General features: G+C 39.5%; 1 protein-coding gene and 1 long non-coding RNA gene across 5 annotated transcripts; one reads left to right on the forward strand and one right to left on the reverse strand.

The window, feature by feature from the left end:
• The first annotated feature begins 272 nt into the window (after positions 1 to 272).
• LOC146491462 (uncharacterized) lies at positions 273 to 9,339 on the forward strand. The gene is made up of 2 exons (XR_014872398.1): positions 273 to 600; positions 1,094 to 9,339. It is a non-coding gene; the product is annotated as an uncharacterized LOC146491462 (long non-coding RNA).
• Positions 5,973 to 11,585, reverse strand: LOC146491463 (pyrin-like). 4 transcript variants are annotated; one of them, XM_085151572.1, is made up of 4 exons: positions 9,364 to 11,585; positions 9,114 to 9,176; positions 8,807 to 8,906; positions 5,973 to 8,409 (listed from the first exon to the last, which is right to left on the reverse strand). In XM_085151572.1, exon 4 carries the CDS (start codon positions 8,210 to 8,212, stop codon positions 7,283 to 7,285), a length of 930 nt encoding a protein of 309 aa, XP_085007698.1. In that variant the 5' UTR covers positions 8,213 to 8,409; positions 8,807 to 8,906; positions 9,114 to 9,176; positions 9,364 to 11,585; the 3' UTR covers positions 5,973 to 7,282. The 4 variants fall into 4 exon arrangements, with proteins under 4 accessions (XP_085007698.1, XP_085007697.1, XP_085007695.1 ...); XM_085151571.1 differs by having other exon boundaries at positions 9,114 to 9,211; XM_085151569.1 differs by having other exon boundaries at positions 9,114 to 11,585.
• Positions 11,586 to 16,476: the final 4,891 nt, after the last annotated feature.

Consider the following 16,476-nt stretch of genomic DNA (forward strand, 5'->3'; position numbering starts at 1 on the left):
GTGAACCTTAAGTGTGAAACAGCTGTGTACTGCCTTTTGTTCCTGGAGAAGGTATTTAACTGAGAGCCATGCTAGGCTCAGAGAGACTCTGCTGACCGTCTGTCCCGCGGCCATGGGGGCTCCACAAGCTTGTTTGTATGTTGTCTTTGTGTGCTTGGATTAAAGAATGTTAGCTACCGCTCACCGCTCGTCTGCAGGCTTTATTTAAGTGGAAAAACTTCCACAACAGACCTCTTTTACGGGCCCAAGATTTCGATTTTGCTGTATAATTTAACCCAAGGGCGTAGATTTGGCATGGACGGAAGGGACATGTCCCCACCAATATCCAGCGATTATTGAATTGTCCCCACCAATAATTTGATCTCTTCGACTAAAGAAAAACTGTCAGCGTCTCATTCACCCAGCGGTGCAGAAAGAGTTAAATTACGTTCTCTACTGGAGTCCTACCTCATGTGACAAATATGGCCAATGTGATTGGCTGTGCCTTCCAGGGAGCTCTGTTTAGTTTTAGCAGCGGCAAGCCTGCGCTGCGAGGTGGAGAGGAGGACGGCAGCAAAGAGGAAGAACCTGGATAAAAGAAAGTATTTTTCAAAGAAACCTGTAAGTCACTTAAAGCCAAATTAACTCATAAAATGTGTCCGTCATAATAACGTTACAGGCTATGCTAGGCTTTGGCCCACATCAGTCTAAAATTGTATGCAACCATGAATAACGTGTTTTGGAAACTAACTGCACAACAGGCAGCACTATTAGTTATCTCAGTCTCTGTCAGAGAAAACGGCAGCCTTGAACAAGCCAGGATATTAGTTTACAGAGGCTGTTAAAATTATATGTCTAACGTTAAAATGTTGGTGACACAATAATTTCATTCTAATGGTACTGACATATTCATAGGGTTAATTTTTGAGACAAAATATCATGAAGTAGCCATGATTTTGCAAATATTCCACCTTGTAGTGCAGTTGCACAAATTGTTTTAAAAATGCACTCACACTATAAACATTACTGATGTGTCAAGATTTGCACAAATTGACAGAAACACTGAAGCAGCTACGCATTTTATTCTTATTGTCATGTATGTCCTATTTGTCAGGTGACAGAAGAACCAACACAGAGCTCAGAGAGTAATGGTGACACAAGATCACAGGTGAAATTGGATGATGACTTGTTGGTTCATGACTGTATGTTAAGCACATGTGTGACTGCATGTATTTGGAATGTCTCACTGTTATTTATCAGGTGACAGAGGCAGCTCTGCCATGTTGTAGCTCAGACAGAGGTGAAGAGGTGAGGTCACAGGTGACTGACTGATGATTTGGTGCTGTAGATTAAATAGTATTTATTATCATCATCCCATCATCCCAGTATCCTCGGCTGAGGCTGAAAGAAGCTTCAGTGCTCTCACAGTATAGATGTAAAACAAATATGCCAGCAGTTTATCTCAGTTAACGAGAGGAGCAGGCATGTGTTTGGCTCCTTCACATAGTGGACATTGAGTTGTTGTGTGGGACACCAGTAGTCCATGTGTGTTGCTGTAACAGTAGCTCATGTTTAGAATAAAACATCCCAGCTCACTGCCTTGATCGGGGCAATAGTGCCTAAAATGTTGCATAATTTTGCCGAGAGATCTTTTACTTTGTGGTAATCTTAGGTGGACAAAAACCACCAGGTCATTCAGTGTTCCCTTAGTGCTAATGTATATAAGAGATGTTGGTGTACTATAACTGAAGTAATGTTGTTAAGTCCTTAAAGTCATATTCTTTTATTGTCATGACTGTATTTGAAGCTATTTTTATTTTTGTATGATACCTGATTTATATGGAATATGGCTGAAGTAAACTAAACTCTAAAATACTTAGTCAGTCATTTGTTTAATAGTAATTTAACAAATTTAACAAAACTATGAATTTTAAGTTTAAATGGTTGAAAAGCATGTAGAATAGCATATGCAGGGAAGTATATTTCCCCTTTTTTATCAAGAAACAAAGACAAAAAGGAAAAAAAAGAAACAGGGCAGGGTTCGGTGGTTGAATCATCCGTCCCCACCCATGCCCAAACCAAATCTACACCCTTGATTTAACCACATTTGTTTGGGGGGTTAAATAAAAAGCCTTTTTTGGGGGGACTTTAAGGTTAGGGTCAGGTTAGTGTTTGGGGACTGTAATCTGATCATTGTGAGGGTTTGGCATGTGGTGTGATGCTGTTTCCACATCTCAAAACTATGACATTACAAATTTAAGCCCAGATCAAATAAAGGATAATTTTAAACTGTGAATCATGCAGAGCTACTGTACACACTGTACTTCCTCTCACTTCTTCACAATAAAATGAATCCGCTGCTTTGCTTTTATTGCAAAACAGCTAAAACAAATAGAAACAATGAGTACAGGAAGTGATGAGTAAGCAGTAATAAAGCAGGCAGACTGAAGTCCAAATGTAATTCACTTCCAAAGTCCAAAGAAGGAACAGAGCTAAATGTTTGCACAGTCGATCCGTAGATGAATGATCACGTTTCTATTGGAACCAGTGTGACTGTGACAAGTCAGCATGAAATGAATAGAGTGTTGAATGTGATCAGCTGCACTCACTGCTGTTTGTAGAGACTCTGCTGTGTTGTTGAGGAAAATCTGATAGACTCAGTTGAATCTCTGCCTCTCCCTGCAGGTGTGTCAGGCACAAAGTGGGGAGCTTATCAGACCCTGAAATTAGAGATTGTAACTGTAAACGTCTTTTCTCTGTCCAACAAATGTAATCTGATCAGTGCTGATATTAAATCAACTCTTATTTCATAATTTAGAAAAAATGTGAAACACACCAGCTGCAGCAGTGTTACAGTTATTGTTCCTGACACAGAGAGAGTTTAAGTTTTAAACAGCGTGATCATGATATCTGTACTCACCAGTGCTGGACAGAAGCTCTGCTGTGCTGCTCAGAAAGGCTGAATGAGCTCAGTTTAAGGTTCCTTTGAGGAGAAACAGATTTGCTGAGCAGCAGCTCTCGCTTTAAGTTTCAGGTCTTGCCTCTGACACTGAAGCCCTCGTCTTTCAGGTGTTGCTCCACCTCTGACAGGTGGTGGGTAAGGTAACACTTTATAATACGCTCAATGACAAAGGGTTTAATTTCCCTAGAATCAAGTGGAATTTCCATGTATTTTACTTGAAACTACAATGTACTTGTTTGTACCTAGAAAAACTTAGTGGTTTATACACTGAAAATAGGGGCTAATAATGACTTCTACTGTATAATCCTGACTCTCTGTGTTCTGTCCATTAGAAGGAGTGAATAAGCAATTTTAAGTAGTATGTAACTTCTGAGTATTTTAGAGGAAAGCAAACAGAAATTATACTATTAGTCATTTTATGTAGGGTCTGAGTAATTTTTAAGTAGTGTTTAAATAATTTATTAATTAATTTCGGGTTTTAGTGGAAACAACAACAACAACAACAAACAGAAATTCTCCATCTTATGTTGTAAATACACTGTAATTGTACGGGAACAGGTTATATTGTGTAATGTGTTTTTTATATTTGTGTTATGGGCTGTATTGGTGTGCATCAAGAATGTTACACTATTCAGTTTCCTCTTACATTTCTAAAAAATATGATTTGGACTGTGTCCCTTTTTCCAACTTTGAAAAAACAAACAAACACTAGAAAATATTACTTTTCAATTCAGTTTCAAATGTACAGTGCCAAATCACAACAAACGTTGCCTCAACGTGCTTTATATCGTAATATAAAGACCCTACAATAAGTCAAAGAAAACAGAGAAAACCCCAACAATCATATGACCCCGATGTGAGCAAGTGTTTTGGCGACAGGAGGAAGGAAAAACTCCCTTTTAACAGGAAGAAACCTCCAGCAGAACCAGGCTCAGGGAGGTGCGGTCATGTGCCGTGACCAGTTGGGGGTGAGGGGAGGAAGACTGGACAAAGACATGCTGAGGAAGAGAGCCAGAGATTTATAATAACTAATAATTAAATGCAGAGGTGTATAAACACATACTGAGTGAAAAAGGTGACTGAAGAAGAAACATTTCACACATCATGGGAATCCCCCAGCAGCACAGACCTATTACAGCGTAATTAAGGGAGGATTCAGGGTCACCTGATCCAGCCCTAACTATATGCTTTATCAAAAAGGAAAGTTTTGAGCCTAATCTTAAAGGTAGAGATGGTGTCTGTCTCCTGATTTCACACCGGAAGCTGGTTCCAAAGAAGAAATCAGACTTTTGAGTTTTCCAGATAGGGTGGTCAAGGCTGGGTGTCAGGCTTTCAAATAAATTTAAACTCTGTGTGGGTCTCGTGGTTGATTAATATCTTAGAGTGGAAGATTGCTGCCACACCCCCTCCTCGGCCTGCACTTCGAGGATTCTGAGAATTAGTATGACTCAGGGGTATTGATTCATTTAAGCTAACATAATTATCCTGCTGTACCCAGGTTTCTGTCAGGCAGAGTAAATCACTTTGTTAATTACTTATTAATTCATGTACTAACAGACACTTAGAAGAGGGAGACCTAATGTTTGATAATCCCATTTTACTGTTTTAGTCTTTGGTGCAAATATATTGTCCTTTGAGATTTTTATGTTTAACTCATTTATTGATGATTTTTGGTTTGTTTATTTTTCTTTTTTGAGCATACATAGTCTCTAAGGGGATGAGTTGATAACAGGAGGAGAGAAGCTGCAGAGAGGTGTGTAAAACTGCAACTCTGCTTCCTGGTCCTAACTCTGGATTGTCACATTTTGGGGGGTTTAATAAATTTGGCCAGATTTGTAGAAATGAGAGCTGCTGCACCCAGAGTAGGACGGATACTGTCTCTCCCAACAAGACCACGTTTCCTCCAGAAAGTTTGCCAATTATCTATAAAGCCCACGTTGTTTTCTGGACACCACTCAGACAGCCAGCAATTTAAGGAGACCATGCGGCTAAACATGTCACTCTGGGAAGGGGACCAGGAAAACCAACCAAGTCCGACATTGTTTTGGCAAAATTACACAGGATTCAATATAAATTTTTAGTGATTGTTGTAACCAGGTGTCATTACTACTGATGTGAATTGTAATTTTATGGAAGTTATGTTTACCCTTAGCCAGTAGTGTTAGGTTACCCTCAGTGTAGCCTATTTTGGCTGTTTGTGGGTGTGTAGCAGAGTGGGGCAAAATTAGTAGAGCAATAGACGGGATGGTGGTGTTCCGGTGGTTTCTGTTTAGACCACGCTTCCTCCTCAGTGTCACCCTGCTGTGGGAGATCTAATGGTTGCTATGCTACCTTCAACTGCACCGACTACAGGAGCCTGGCTAGCTACAGGTATTTCAAGACTGTGAAGCCAGGACTCCAAATCAGTGATCCTGGCCTGCAGAGCTGCAAACAGGTTATATTTATCACAAGTATTGTTATTACTAAAGGAAGTCAAGCAGTAGCAAGCATCTGACACACTGAGCAGGAAAGTAGAAGAGGGACAGGTGAAGAAGCCATACTGCTAGTGAATCCTATAGACAAAATGAATATTGTAAATATAACTAGCAGATGAATCAAAGGAGACTGTGCTACAGAAAAAGCCTTGAAGATTACACTATGAAATAAAACATTATCTATGTTTGTTTGTTTGTTTTAATTGGCTACACAGATGAGCTACACAAAGACGCCACTGTGCTCTGTAACAAAAACATGAAATGGTACTCTACTGCAGAGAGAGCTCTCGGTTTGGGGCATTATAATGGCGGAGCCAAATCAAACTTGACCATGAGAAAAGTGAGGAAGACGAGTAAGATTCTATGGTTCTTCTCTCTGATGTATCTATCAGATATATACATCTACTACAAACTGCCTCTTGTAAGTGTATGATAATTTTGACTGTCAAAGACTTTTAATCTAACCAAAGACCATGAATTTCTTCTTTTAATTTTTCTTTTTCCCCCACAAAACACCAATATAATTGTTAGTATTAAACAAGAGAAACTGAATTAGATTATGTGGAAATATTTTATTAATTAAGTTTTACACAATAAGAGATTAACAGAGTTATTGGTTTGGTTTTCATCTTTCGGGGTGTCAGAACATCGATGACAGCATTTAAAATGAGCTGAAACAGCTTTGAGACAAACTCAGCATCGACTCTCAGACAGCACTGCGTTTCACCACTTATTATACACACAGTATTTACTGAGGCGCTATTTCATTCAGTGTATTTAACAGTCAGGGCCTCAGTGACAAATGAGAGCGCTAACAGCAACAGCAGAAAAGAATTACAGCAACTATTTCATTATTCTCCACTGAATCAAAACTAATGTCTGAAAACAGAGAGCAGGTCGGGCTTCCCTCTGAATTTTAAACTTTATTATGCTTTTAATTTAGAGGGCATCATCTTATTCAGAGTGAAACACAACAACAGCTCTGATGACCTGAATAATCATTAATCAAATGCACGCATGAGTTTAATGGTTTAAATAATGCACAGCAGTGACAGTGCTGCCCTGGCTCAGAGCGCCCTCTGCTGGATTTTTACTCCAACTGTTGCATTAACATTTACGTTTAGGCTGAACACCAGAGAGAAAGAGTAATGATTTAAGACTTAGCTAGCTAAATGTTTAAGTACCAATACCACAACTTTACATTTGCATCATGAACGAATGGCAGGGTTGAGAAGGAAAAAGGATGAGTTGAAGGTGTTCGCGGGCCGTGGGTGTCATTATGTTCTGATCAAGTATTGCAGTCTTGAAACTAAACATAAAAATCATGGTACAAATGCATTTATGACGTGTATGATAGTTAAAATAATATTATTGATTCAAAACAGCAGCTCATTCTCCTGTCACTTCAGAGGTACGATGACTAAAGTTCAGCAGCTGATGATCATCAAAGGAGACGATAAAAGTTCAGATTTATATTTATGTGATTATGAACAAGTGTGTTGTAGTAGAACAGAGGAACAGTGTCTCCATCCTGACTTTGATATTGATATAACACCAGGTCCATTAAAATAATAAAATGTTAACATTTGTACTCATATGTGTGCCTTTAAACATTGAAAAAAAAGAAAAGGAGAGTTTCTATTTACTCACACTGAATTTCCTCAAATGGATCATTTTCTTCAACTTGCAAACGGATTAAAAAAAATAAATAGAAATCAACTAACGTTCAACTTCTGCAGCTTCTGAGTGAATCTCATAATCTTCAGAAGGTGCAGTTTGCCAAGTTCTGTTTATAGGACTTCTTCTTTGTGTTAGTTAAAATAATGAGCTTAACCTATAATTGATCCAATTTCCTCATGTAAAAAGATCAGACCTGCTGATTGACAGGACAGATGATCAGGGGCGCTGAGTTGTTACCATCATCATTATTACCGGGACAGAAAAATGGGTAGAGTTTCCCGGTAAAGGAGCAGCCAGTAAAGGAGTAGATAAGAGCTGCGCGATCTACGTCATAAAAGGAGACCAGACCCTCCTCATAATCCACAAACACCCCCACCTTCTCAGGACCGTGAAGAGGAAGATGGACTGGAAGGTTGTCAAGAGCTAAAAAACTATTTTTACCTAAAATTACTGTCCAGTAACCATTCGCAGGACTTGGATTGGGGTCTTCCTTCCTGTTGATTGACTCTCTGACCACCCCTAAAAACCATTTGGTCTTTTCTTTAACCTGAATTTCAAAGTATAATCTGCCTGAAGAGAGACTCTGCTTTGCTAAAACACAAACACCTTTAAAAAATGTCTCTGGGTTGTCTGGATGTTGCTTCCTTCTATCACCACAGTGTACTTGTTTCCCATCATCAGACAGGATGAGTTTAGGATGTGCTGTATCAGGATCAAGAGTCATATCCACTGCATACTGCTGGACCCTCTTCAGCTCAGCCTCAAACAGCTCATATGATAGTGGATGGACACTGAGCTCTGTCCAGTCATTGCTGGTTGGAGCAACTTGTAGGCATGAGAAGCTTTGAATGAGGTGGAGGTGGTCTTTAGAGAGTGAGAGCTGCTCCACCTCAGAGCTTCTCTTCATCCGCTCAGAGATTTCCCCCAGCTCATGTCTGATCTCAAACACATTTTTACACACAGGACACTGACACCTCTCACTGATATCCCAGTGTCGACTGATGCAGTTTTTGCAGAAGTTGTGTCCACATGGTGTGGAGACTGGATCAGTGAAGACATCCAGACAGATGGAGCACAGAAACTGATCTTCAGATAGAAGACAGCTGGCAGCAGACATGTCTGAAAGAAAGAAAATGAAATTATTTTATGCACAATTCAGTTTTACTCATATTTAAAGTGGACTTGTTCTGCTTTTACTTCCTTCTGTCTCATGTCTCCTCTTCCATTGGTGGATGGTCATGTTAAACACGACCAACACTCAGTTTCACAGGGTTTGTTTTACTCTTAGATCCATATGAGGACAATACCAGCCATCTGTGTTAGACAGGATCATTAGTTTGAAACAAGAAATCAAATGGGTGATGTTGAATGCTGTCAGCGTGAGTGCCCCGCAGGTTCGATGTCAGTTAGAGACATTCTGGAGTAACTTGGATAAAGTGGCAGAGAGTGTCCTCAGTGGGGAGGAGAGTGGTGTTTAGAGCAGACTTTAATTGACATGTAGGTGAAGGAGGCAGAGGTTATCAGGTGTTGGGCAGGTATGGTGTTAATGAGAGAAACGAGGAAGGACAGATGGTGGAGCATTTTGCCAAAAGGATGGAAATGGCTGTGGTGACCATGTACAAGAAGCAGCTTGGAGACGATGGCTCTAACAAAAAGAGTCAGCATGACATGAACACAGCATTGAAACATGAACGTGATCAGCTGCACTCACTGCTGTTTGTTGTGTTGTTGAGGAAAATCTGATAGACTCAGTTGAATCTCCGCCTCTCCCTGCAGGTGTGTCAGGCACAAAGCAGTGAGCTCTTCACACCCTGACATTAGAGATGAAAGGTTTTAAATGTAAACGTCTTTTTCTCTGTCCAACAAATGTAATCTGATCAGTGCTGATATTAAATCAGCTCTTATGTCATCCTTTTGAAAATGTGAAACACACCAGTTGCAGCAGTGTCACAGTTATTGTTCCTGACACAGAGAGAGTTTAAATTTAAAACAGTGTGATCGTGATCGTCTGTACTCACCAGTGTTGGACAGAAGCTCTGCTGTGCTGCTCAGAAAGGCTGGAGGAGCTCAGTTTAAGGTTCCTTTGAGGAGAAACAGATTTTCTGCACTGAAACTGCTGTGAAACAAAAATTTACTTTCATTTACTGTCTTTATATTTGTTTGTTTTTACTCCTAGTCCATAATCCTGTGTTGATGCAGAAGTATTCTAAGTCATAAAGAGATGAGACTGAACATCTGGATTTTGTGATCGTGATTGTCTGTACTCACCAGTGTTGGACAGAATCTCTACTGTGCTGTTGAGAACGGCTGGATGAGCTCAGTTTGATTCTTGTTTAAAAGAAACAGATTTTAAAGTTCTTTCAGTTTCACTTTTCGAATTCTGATCCTGAAGTTCTGGTTTTTCAGGTTTTGTTCTGCCTCTGTCAGCAGGTGAGAGCTGGTGGCTAAGCAGAGACTTTTAATGTGATTATCAGCCAGGAAACATTCAGATGTTTTCTTACGCATGTGAGTTTCTGCCTCTCACACAGATCTGACTTCATGTGTTTCTTTGATATTTCAGTCATGTTGAGCAGCTTTGTTTGGGTTGTTTTTCCAAACGTGAAGGGAAAGTTTTGCTGTCACATTTTCTGTTTGTTTTGACTTCTCAAATGTTGTTCAGCTCTAAAGCTGCACCATCATGTCAAGAAACCAAACAGATTCTCTCATGATTTGTGCAACTAATCATTTCCTCAAATTTTTACTCGAGATGTTGGAGAGCACAATGACCTTAGATACACTAAACCTGGAATTTTCTTTATAGCAAAATTTGTCTCAAAAGTGTTACAAATACGTACGAGTACTTCTTAATTGACTTCTACAGTGGCCTGCTTTGGTTAATGGTAACATGAGTAATATTAAAAATGTCCTCCCCTTTAGCATTTGACATTCTCCCAACAATATATACCATAATCTAAACCCAGTCAACAAAACAGAATTTTCTTCAAGCAAATATCAACAACCCATAATTAGCAGCCCCAGTGTCCAGTCAGTCCAACCTCTAGTCCACATCGTCAGTCCAGTCACACACATTCACTCACACGCATTCACACCAGATATTGCTGATAGTGGAGACTCCCGCGCAAATAATCAGATTCTCCACCCTCAGCAACATGAGCTCATTCATTTGTTTTATTTATTTTTTTGTTTTTTAGGAAAAGAGTTCTTTATGCTCTTGGACTGGATTGACTCGCTGCAATCCTTTTAGACAGGGACTTACAACCTGATCAGGTCCCCACAGGTAGCCTTTTCCTCAGCCCATTGTAATCTGGAAAAGCTCACCTTATATTTGTTCTCACGGAAATTTTTACAGCGCTGTTAATTCACTCTGTCAGGCCTGCTTAGCACAAAAATGAGAAAAAGAGAGCTGATTAGTAGCTCATCAAAGCACAAAACATAATCACCTGACAGGTTTTCTCTTAAGTGCACTCTTACAATTTTAAAGGGCCCAGTTCTACCCACGTCCATGATTAATAAAACTCCCTCTATTAAAATAAGAACCACCCAAACCTAACTGTCAGAATCAGCCCATCACTAAAACAACAAACCCAAAAATCTTAATCACAGAAAAGTTTTGCCTCAGGTTCTTCAGCGACTGACAGTCTGAGGCCAACTGACATAATTTCACCTGCTAAATACACAGAAAATCTTGTTAAAAGCCACACAGTTTTGCACACCATTGATATTCTCATTAAGCCCTCTCTAAACAATCTATCAAACCTAAATTCTAAATTTCTTTTCTAAATCTGGACTACTGCACTTAGACTACTGCACTGACCACTTTATTTAATTATCCTGTATGTTACCAAGCCTTTATTCTCACACAGTCACAGTGTCTCTTTCAGTGCAAGCTCCACTCATACAGTCAGACAGGAAACCCAAGTTCTTCTTTTTCTTTTCCTGTCCCCAGTCATTCAACTAATTTGCATACTGAGTCATATCTCAAGAAGTTGCTGTGACAAGAGAAATGCATATTTAAACATTACCACATTATTGAATTATTTTTGTTTTCTTTCTACAGTAATCACTTGTTTTGAACAATCTGTAAAAGAGCACTTCTAATTCAATATTCTAAAAACTACTTTAAGCTTTAATCACTTTTTCCTTTTCACAAAAATCACTATTTCATGGAACTTCCCTGAGTTATTCCTCAAGTTCACGGTTTAAGTGTGTTAAATTCACACTATTTTAACACTGATGAAAGATAGTAAGCTGATTTTCATTGCATGTGTGTGTGTTATTAGTCAGGTTTAATCAATGTCTGTGCAGTGGAGCTGCAGATCCACCAGGGCATGTTCTCAAAGCTGCCTTTCCTACACCTTTCTCTGCTATAATCGGATCATTTTTTAACTACTTTGCTATTAGTCCAATGGTCTTTGTATTACTTTTTCATCACACTAAGTGACTTGGACAAAATGATAAACAGTCTCACATGCTCAAGATGCTGTCTAATCTTCATGTTAGTAAGGTTAATACATTTTCTGTTTGTGTGTATAATTTTGTATACGTTTCTTTTTGCAGTGTTTCAGACTCCTTCACAATTTTCCCACTCAAGCAGTCAGTTCTCTTTTTCCCAGGTTTGCTAACCCAAATTTTGATTTCCCACATTAAATAACAGCATTCCTCTGTGTTCTCACCTACTGCTCCCAGTCCGTTGTCCTCTCCCACTTCAACAGTCCAAACCCAGGCAGTTCTCTTTCCGCTTTGTCCTGGATTCTCCACTGTCTCTCTTGAACTGCCATGTTATTGCTCTTTGGAACTGCATTCCTTGTCTTCAGCCAGGAGTGAGAGCTCACTTGTCAGGTTTAGTGACACACGGCGTTGTAAACAATTCAACCAGAAACTTGGCCTGAATGTTTCCAGTGATGTTAACCTATAACTTTCTTCCACTGCTGCATGTGGAAAATTGATCCAGGTCTGCTTTGCACCTAAAAGTGACAAAACTAAGACATTTTCATTATTATCTTCACTGCTTAAACAACACACATCTCTCTCTCCGGGCAGAAACACCAATTTATGTCATGTATTCACATAAGTGTAAGCGTGTCTTCGTTGCGTCTATGTATTTGTATTCATATTAAGATTGAGTGTAAGCTGATCTTCATTGCCTCGATGTGTTTTTTTTATAATCAGGTTTAATTCATGCATCTTTGCACTGAGCTCTGGATTCAAACTATCTCACTTCTGATTCTCTCCAAAAATAATTTCACATGTAACAATTTGTGTATGTGTGTTTTCTATTCATTCATGTAATTAGTACCTTATGTATTTCTTTCTCTCTCCTTTTTTTTTTTTTTTTTTAAATTTACCTTTCTGTTATGATGCTCTGGACATTGCTAAACCTCCAACAGTTCAGCCTCGATTTTCAATCCAATTCCCCATATGCTCTCACTCGAACTCGTCCGGGCTTGACCTCTCACTGGTCCTTGTCCCTCTTCTCACAGTTTCCTGTGTGGCCTCACAGATTAACACAGGCCCAAATCAGGCGTTTCTTCTCTCCATTGCTTCTCTCTTGATCTTTTCAGTCTTTTCTTTATTTCAGGTTCACTCCCAGCATGGCAAATATGAAACTCAGTTTCCAGTGCTGTCCAGTGCTTTCACACAATTATTTATCGCACTGTTCTTCCCAGCATGTAATTCAGAGTTCATGTTCCATCAAATGTTTTCTTACATGCTGCTGCTGGAGTCTTAAGTGTTATAGGTCAGTTGCACTGTCTTTTGCCTGCTGTTAATTCTTCAAGTCCACGGTGTTGCTCTGTCTTCTGTCTGCATCAGGAGATTGACTGTCCTTTAAGCTTCTTCTCCGGATAAGGACAGAATGAGAGGTCAAGCTGTAAAATTTTTAAGCCAAAGGCTGGCGTGTTTGTCGTCCCAATTCTGTTAATCTATCATTTTGCCGCTGTACTCACATTTTGAGGTTGAGTAAGTCCATGGGCACCTGTATTAACACACTAAAACACTTATTTAATATCATTTTCACACACATCAGCCAGGTCCTTTTATGGGCATGCAAAGTTGTTCACTTCCTGCCAGACACACACACACACTCTCTTCTCTCAGACTTCCTCTCTTCACGCACTCTGCTATGAACCCACGATTTTTACCCCAGTAGTGTTATTATTACTTATTTATTATTTTGTACAAATCACACAGAATCACTCAGATGCAGTACCCACAATGTTCACACACTTAGAATCACCCAAAACATGCTTGTGATAGACTATTTTCATCAAACATGCTGTTTAGAATCAGAAAGAGGAAGTAGACTGCACCCTGTAAGTGCGTGTGTAACCTTAACAGAAAAGAGAAATAAACACATATGGGACAACTCTCTTCAAATTTAGACAAAAATGTCACAATAACTGTCCTTTTCCAAGTAATGTTCTTCTCTACACACAATTGTTCCCCACCAGGGCATTAACTTTGGGATTATAACAGTAATTTAATTCTTCACAGCGCATGAACATACGGAGAAAATTGAACCTCAGTTCTTCAAACTTTCTCCACAATATTCAAAAGTCTTCTCTGTCATACCTTTGCCCAAGAAATTTATCACATAGACCACGGCGGGTCCCGTAATATTCATCAACATTAAATCAACAGTTTCAACATTGATTTTAAAGGAAAATCAATTTACCTTGCCCAACCCAAGGTTTATTTCTCGGACCTCCACGTCCGAAATCAGCTTTTCTACTGACCAAATAAGTGCATAAAAAATGATCCTTTGATCATTAGCTATTTTTAAACCAAGGTCCCAAGTCTTGGCAGGTGCTACCTGGAATAATCCTCACTCCCGAGGCCCCTTTTAGACGTCTCTAAACGGGAGGCAGTTTCCACTGCTGAACTTGACACTTATTAAACCCATAAAATGACCAATTACCTATTTATCCTTTGTTACTTTAAACATACATGGGTCTCTTTTCTCTTTTACCATGAAATACCATATTACCTTTAAGTCAGTACTGTCATTCTCCAAGTTTCATTATCATTACTTCAAAGCTTCTCATTACTTCAAAGCTTCTCATTCTCAAGAATTTAGTTTTACCACTACGGAGCCAATTTAATAGTTAACATAGTCAACTCAGCGAACAGATGATTTAGAATTCATCCAATGTGCACAAATTTGCTTTTTCTTTGAACAGGTTTGTGCCTACCTTTAAATCTTTTTAGACCGGTCTTCTGTTCGCCTCATATCAGATCCAACCTTCGGCCACATTTGTTCTCTCTGTTGCAAAGGGAACTGGGTGGAAACACCAAATATTAAACCCGATTTTTTGACCCCCATGATAGAACAGAAAAACCCGACTCAGACTCAAGGGATGAACTCAAAAAACTCAGCTTTATTTGCTGACAGGGGAAAAGCATACAAAACTAAACTAAACTGGGAAGATATAAACTCACACCTTGCAGAGAGGCACACGAGGAAACACACAGCTTGAGGGACAACGCAACACTGATTCAGAGAAACACAGGGTTTAAATACACTGGGAAGTAACGAGGGGAATGAGACACAGAAGGAGAGCACAGCTGGGAGACATCAGGACTGACGAGACAAGGAAAGCAGGACACATTCACATAAGACACGGACCTTCAAAGTAAAACAGGAAGTACGACATAGAGACGCGAACTTGACACGGTGGAGACAGCAACTAAGAAACACAGAGACAAACCATAAGGTAGAGGACTCTAAGAACCGAAAGACACAGAGGTAAACTCAAACATGCAGACACAGACTTACACAGAACAGAGGGTACACAGAGAAACATGAAGGGCAAGGGATCGAAACTAGAAACCACAGAATAACTCACACAAGTACAATAATACAAAAAGCACAAAGAACTAAACACGCTGGGTCAGGGGACCCAGGACCCTGACACAACATGTGTCTTATATGGTGTTATTTTGGTACTTGAGACGTCACACACGTCACACGTGACACACACAGTTTCATTACAAACAAACTCCTTCCACTCAGTTCCTCTTTTCTGTGTCTGATTTATTAATATGCCTGTACACTAAAACTTCCTGTGCAGCTTGAGATAACTTCCCCTTTCTGAACTTAGTTTTACTCTGTCTGCTGCTCATACTCTGCAAAAACATGCAGTTTCCTGTCAGCCTGTGACCTAGTCAAGTCTGGGCCTCTCATAAAACAATCTAATCAGCAAATAAGCATTAAGATTATATATTAAATACATGACACCCGATACATAACTAGCCAAATTAAGGCTTTCTGATTAACCCTCTGGGGTCGACGGACCCCGAGTCTCCATTTCAACTTGGGTCGAACGTGCAGACTTCAAACTATTGTTAAATCCTCCCAATTCTTTTGATCTTTGGGCTGAAGGAAGGACAATACTCTGTGTATAAATGCTCAATCAACAATCTTTTATTTCATACAATTCAACACTTTATGAGCATAAACCATCCGGAGGGGAGATGAGCGCGGGAGGGTGTCCGCCTGATCTCGAAGTGTCTGAGCGTTCCTCACATTCTTATAGCTTCAGCCCCCCTCCAAAGTCATAAAACCTAAACATCCACATTCTTTCTCTCTCTCAGTGAGCCTAAGTTATGACCTTGGCTTTCTGTGCAGTATGTTCTGTTCTTTTCTAATCAGACAAATAAGGCCATGATTCTCTGAAAACAGTATTTCTTATAACTCAGCAGTATCATGCATCATAAAACAATATCATTCATTCACAATAAATCAGCAGCCTAATGTAATACAAATCAGTTTAATAAATCTAATAGTTATCACCTCTTCTAAGTCAGGAGAATAATGCAAACTAAAACTACATAATGATTTCACAATCTTTAATTAGGCGTCTAACATGGCATAAGATAATATAATAATCTCACACTATATACCAGTTTTTAAATTGTGTTGATAGGCCACGTAAAACCGATGTTTTTTGTTTTTTGAATAAAACAGGGGCGTTTACTCCAGGAAGAAACGGCCCATCTTCGGACAGAATTGTCCTGATCACACATAGCAAATAAGAGAAACCATGGCAACTATGTTAATCCCTAAACCCAAAGGTTTTCACAGCAGAACACCAGAGGAACACCGTCTGGACATCAGAGGTTCTGTACAGCAGCGGTCCGTGAGTTGTTTGGTACGAGAGTTGAGGCTCCGGTGTGAAATTTATGGTTTTCAGGGTTTTTATCGTTAACTTGGTTTCCCTGGGTCTTTCCCTTGTTGTAGATGTGTCTTATTTTGAAATAAATATTTACACGTTACCATAGCGACCAGGGAGCATTAAGCGGCAGAGAGGAGGATGTGTTACGGATTCAAATATTGAGGAGGGATACAGGAGGAATCCAAATCACAACACTGGTCCAGGAGGG

Source organism: Neolamprologus multifasciatus, chromosome 23, assembly GCF_963576455.1.
Source record: "Neolamprologus multifasciatus chromosome 23, fNeoMul1.2, whole genome shotgun sequence".
Taxonomy (NCBI): Eukaryota; Metazoa; Chordata; class Actinopteri; order Cichliformes; family Cichlidae; genus Neolamprologus; species Neolamprologus multifasciatus.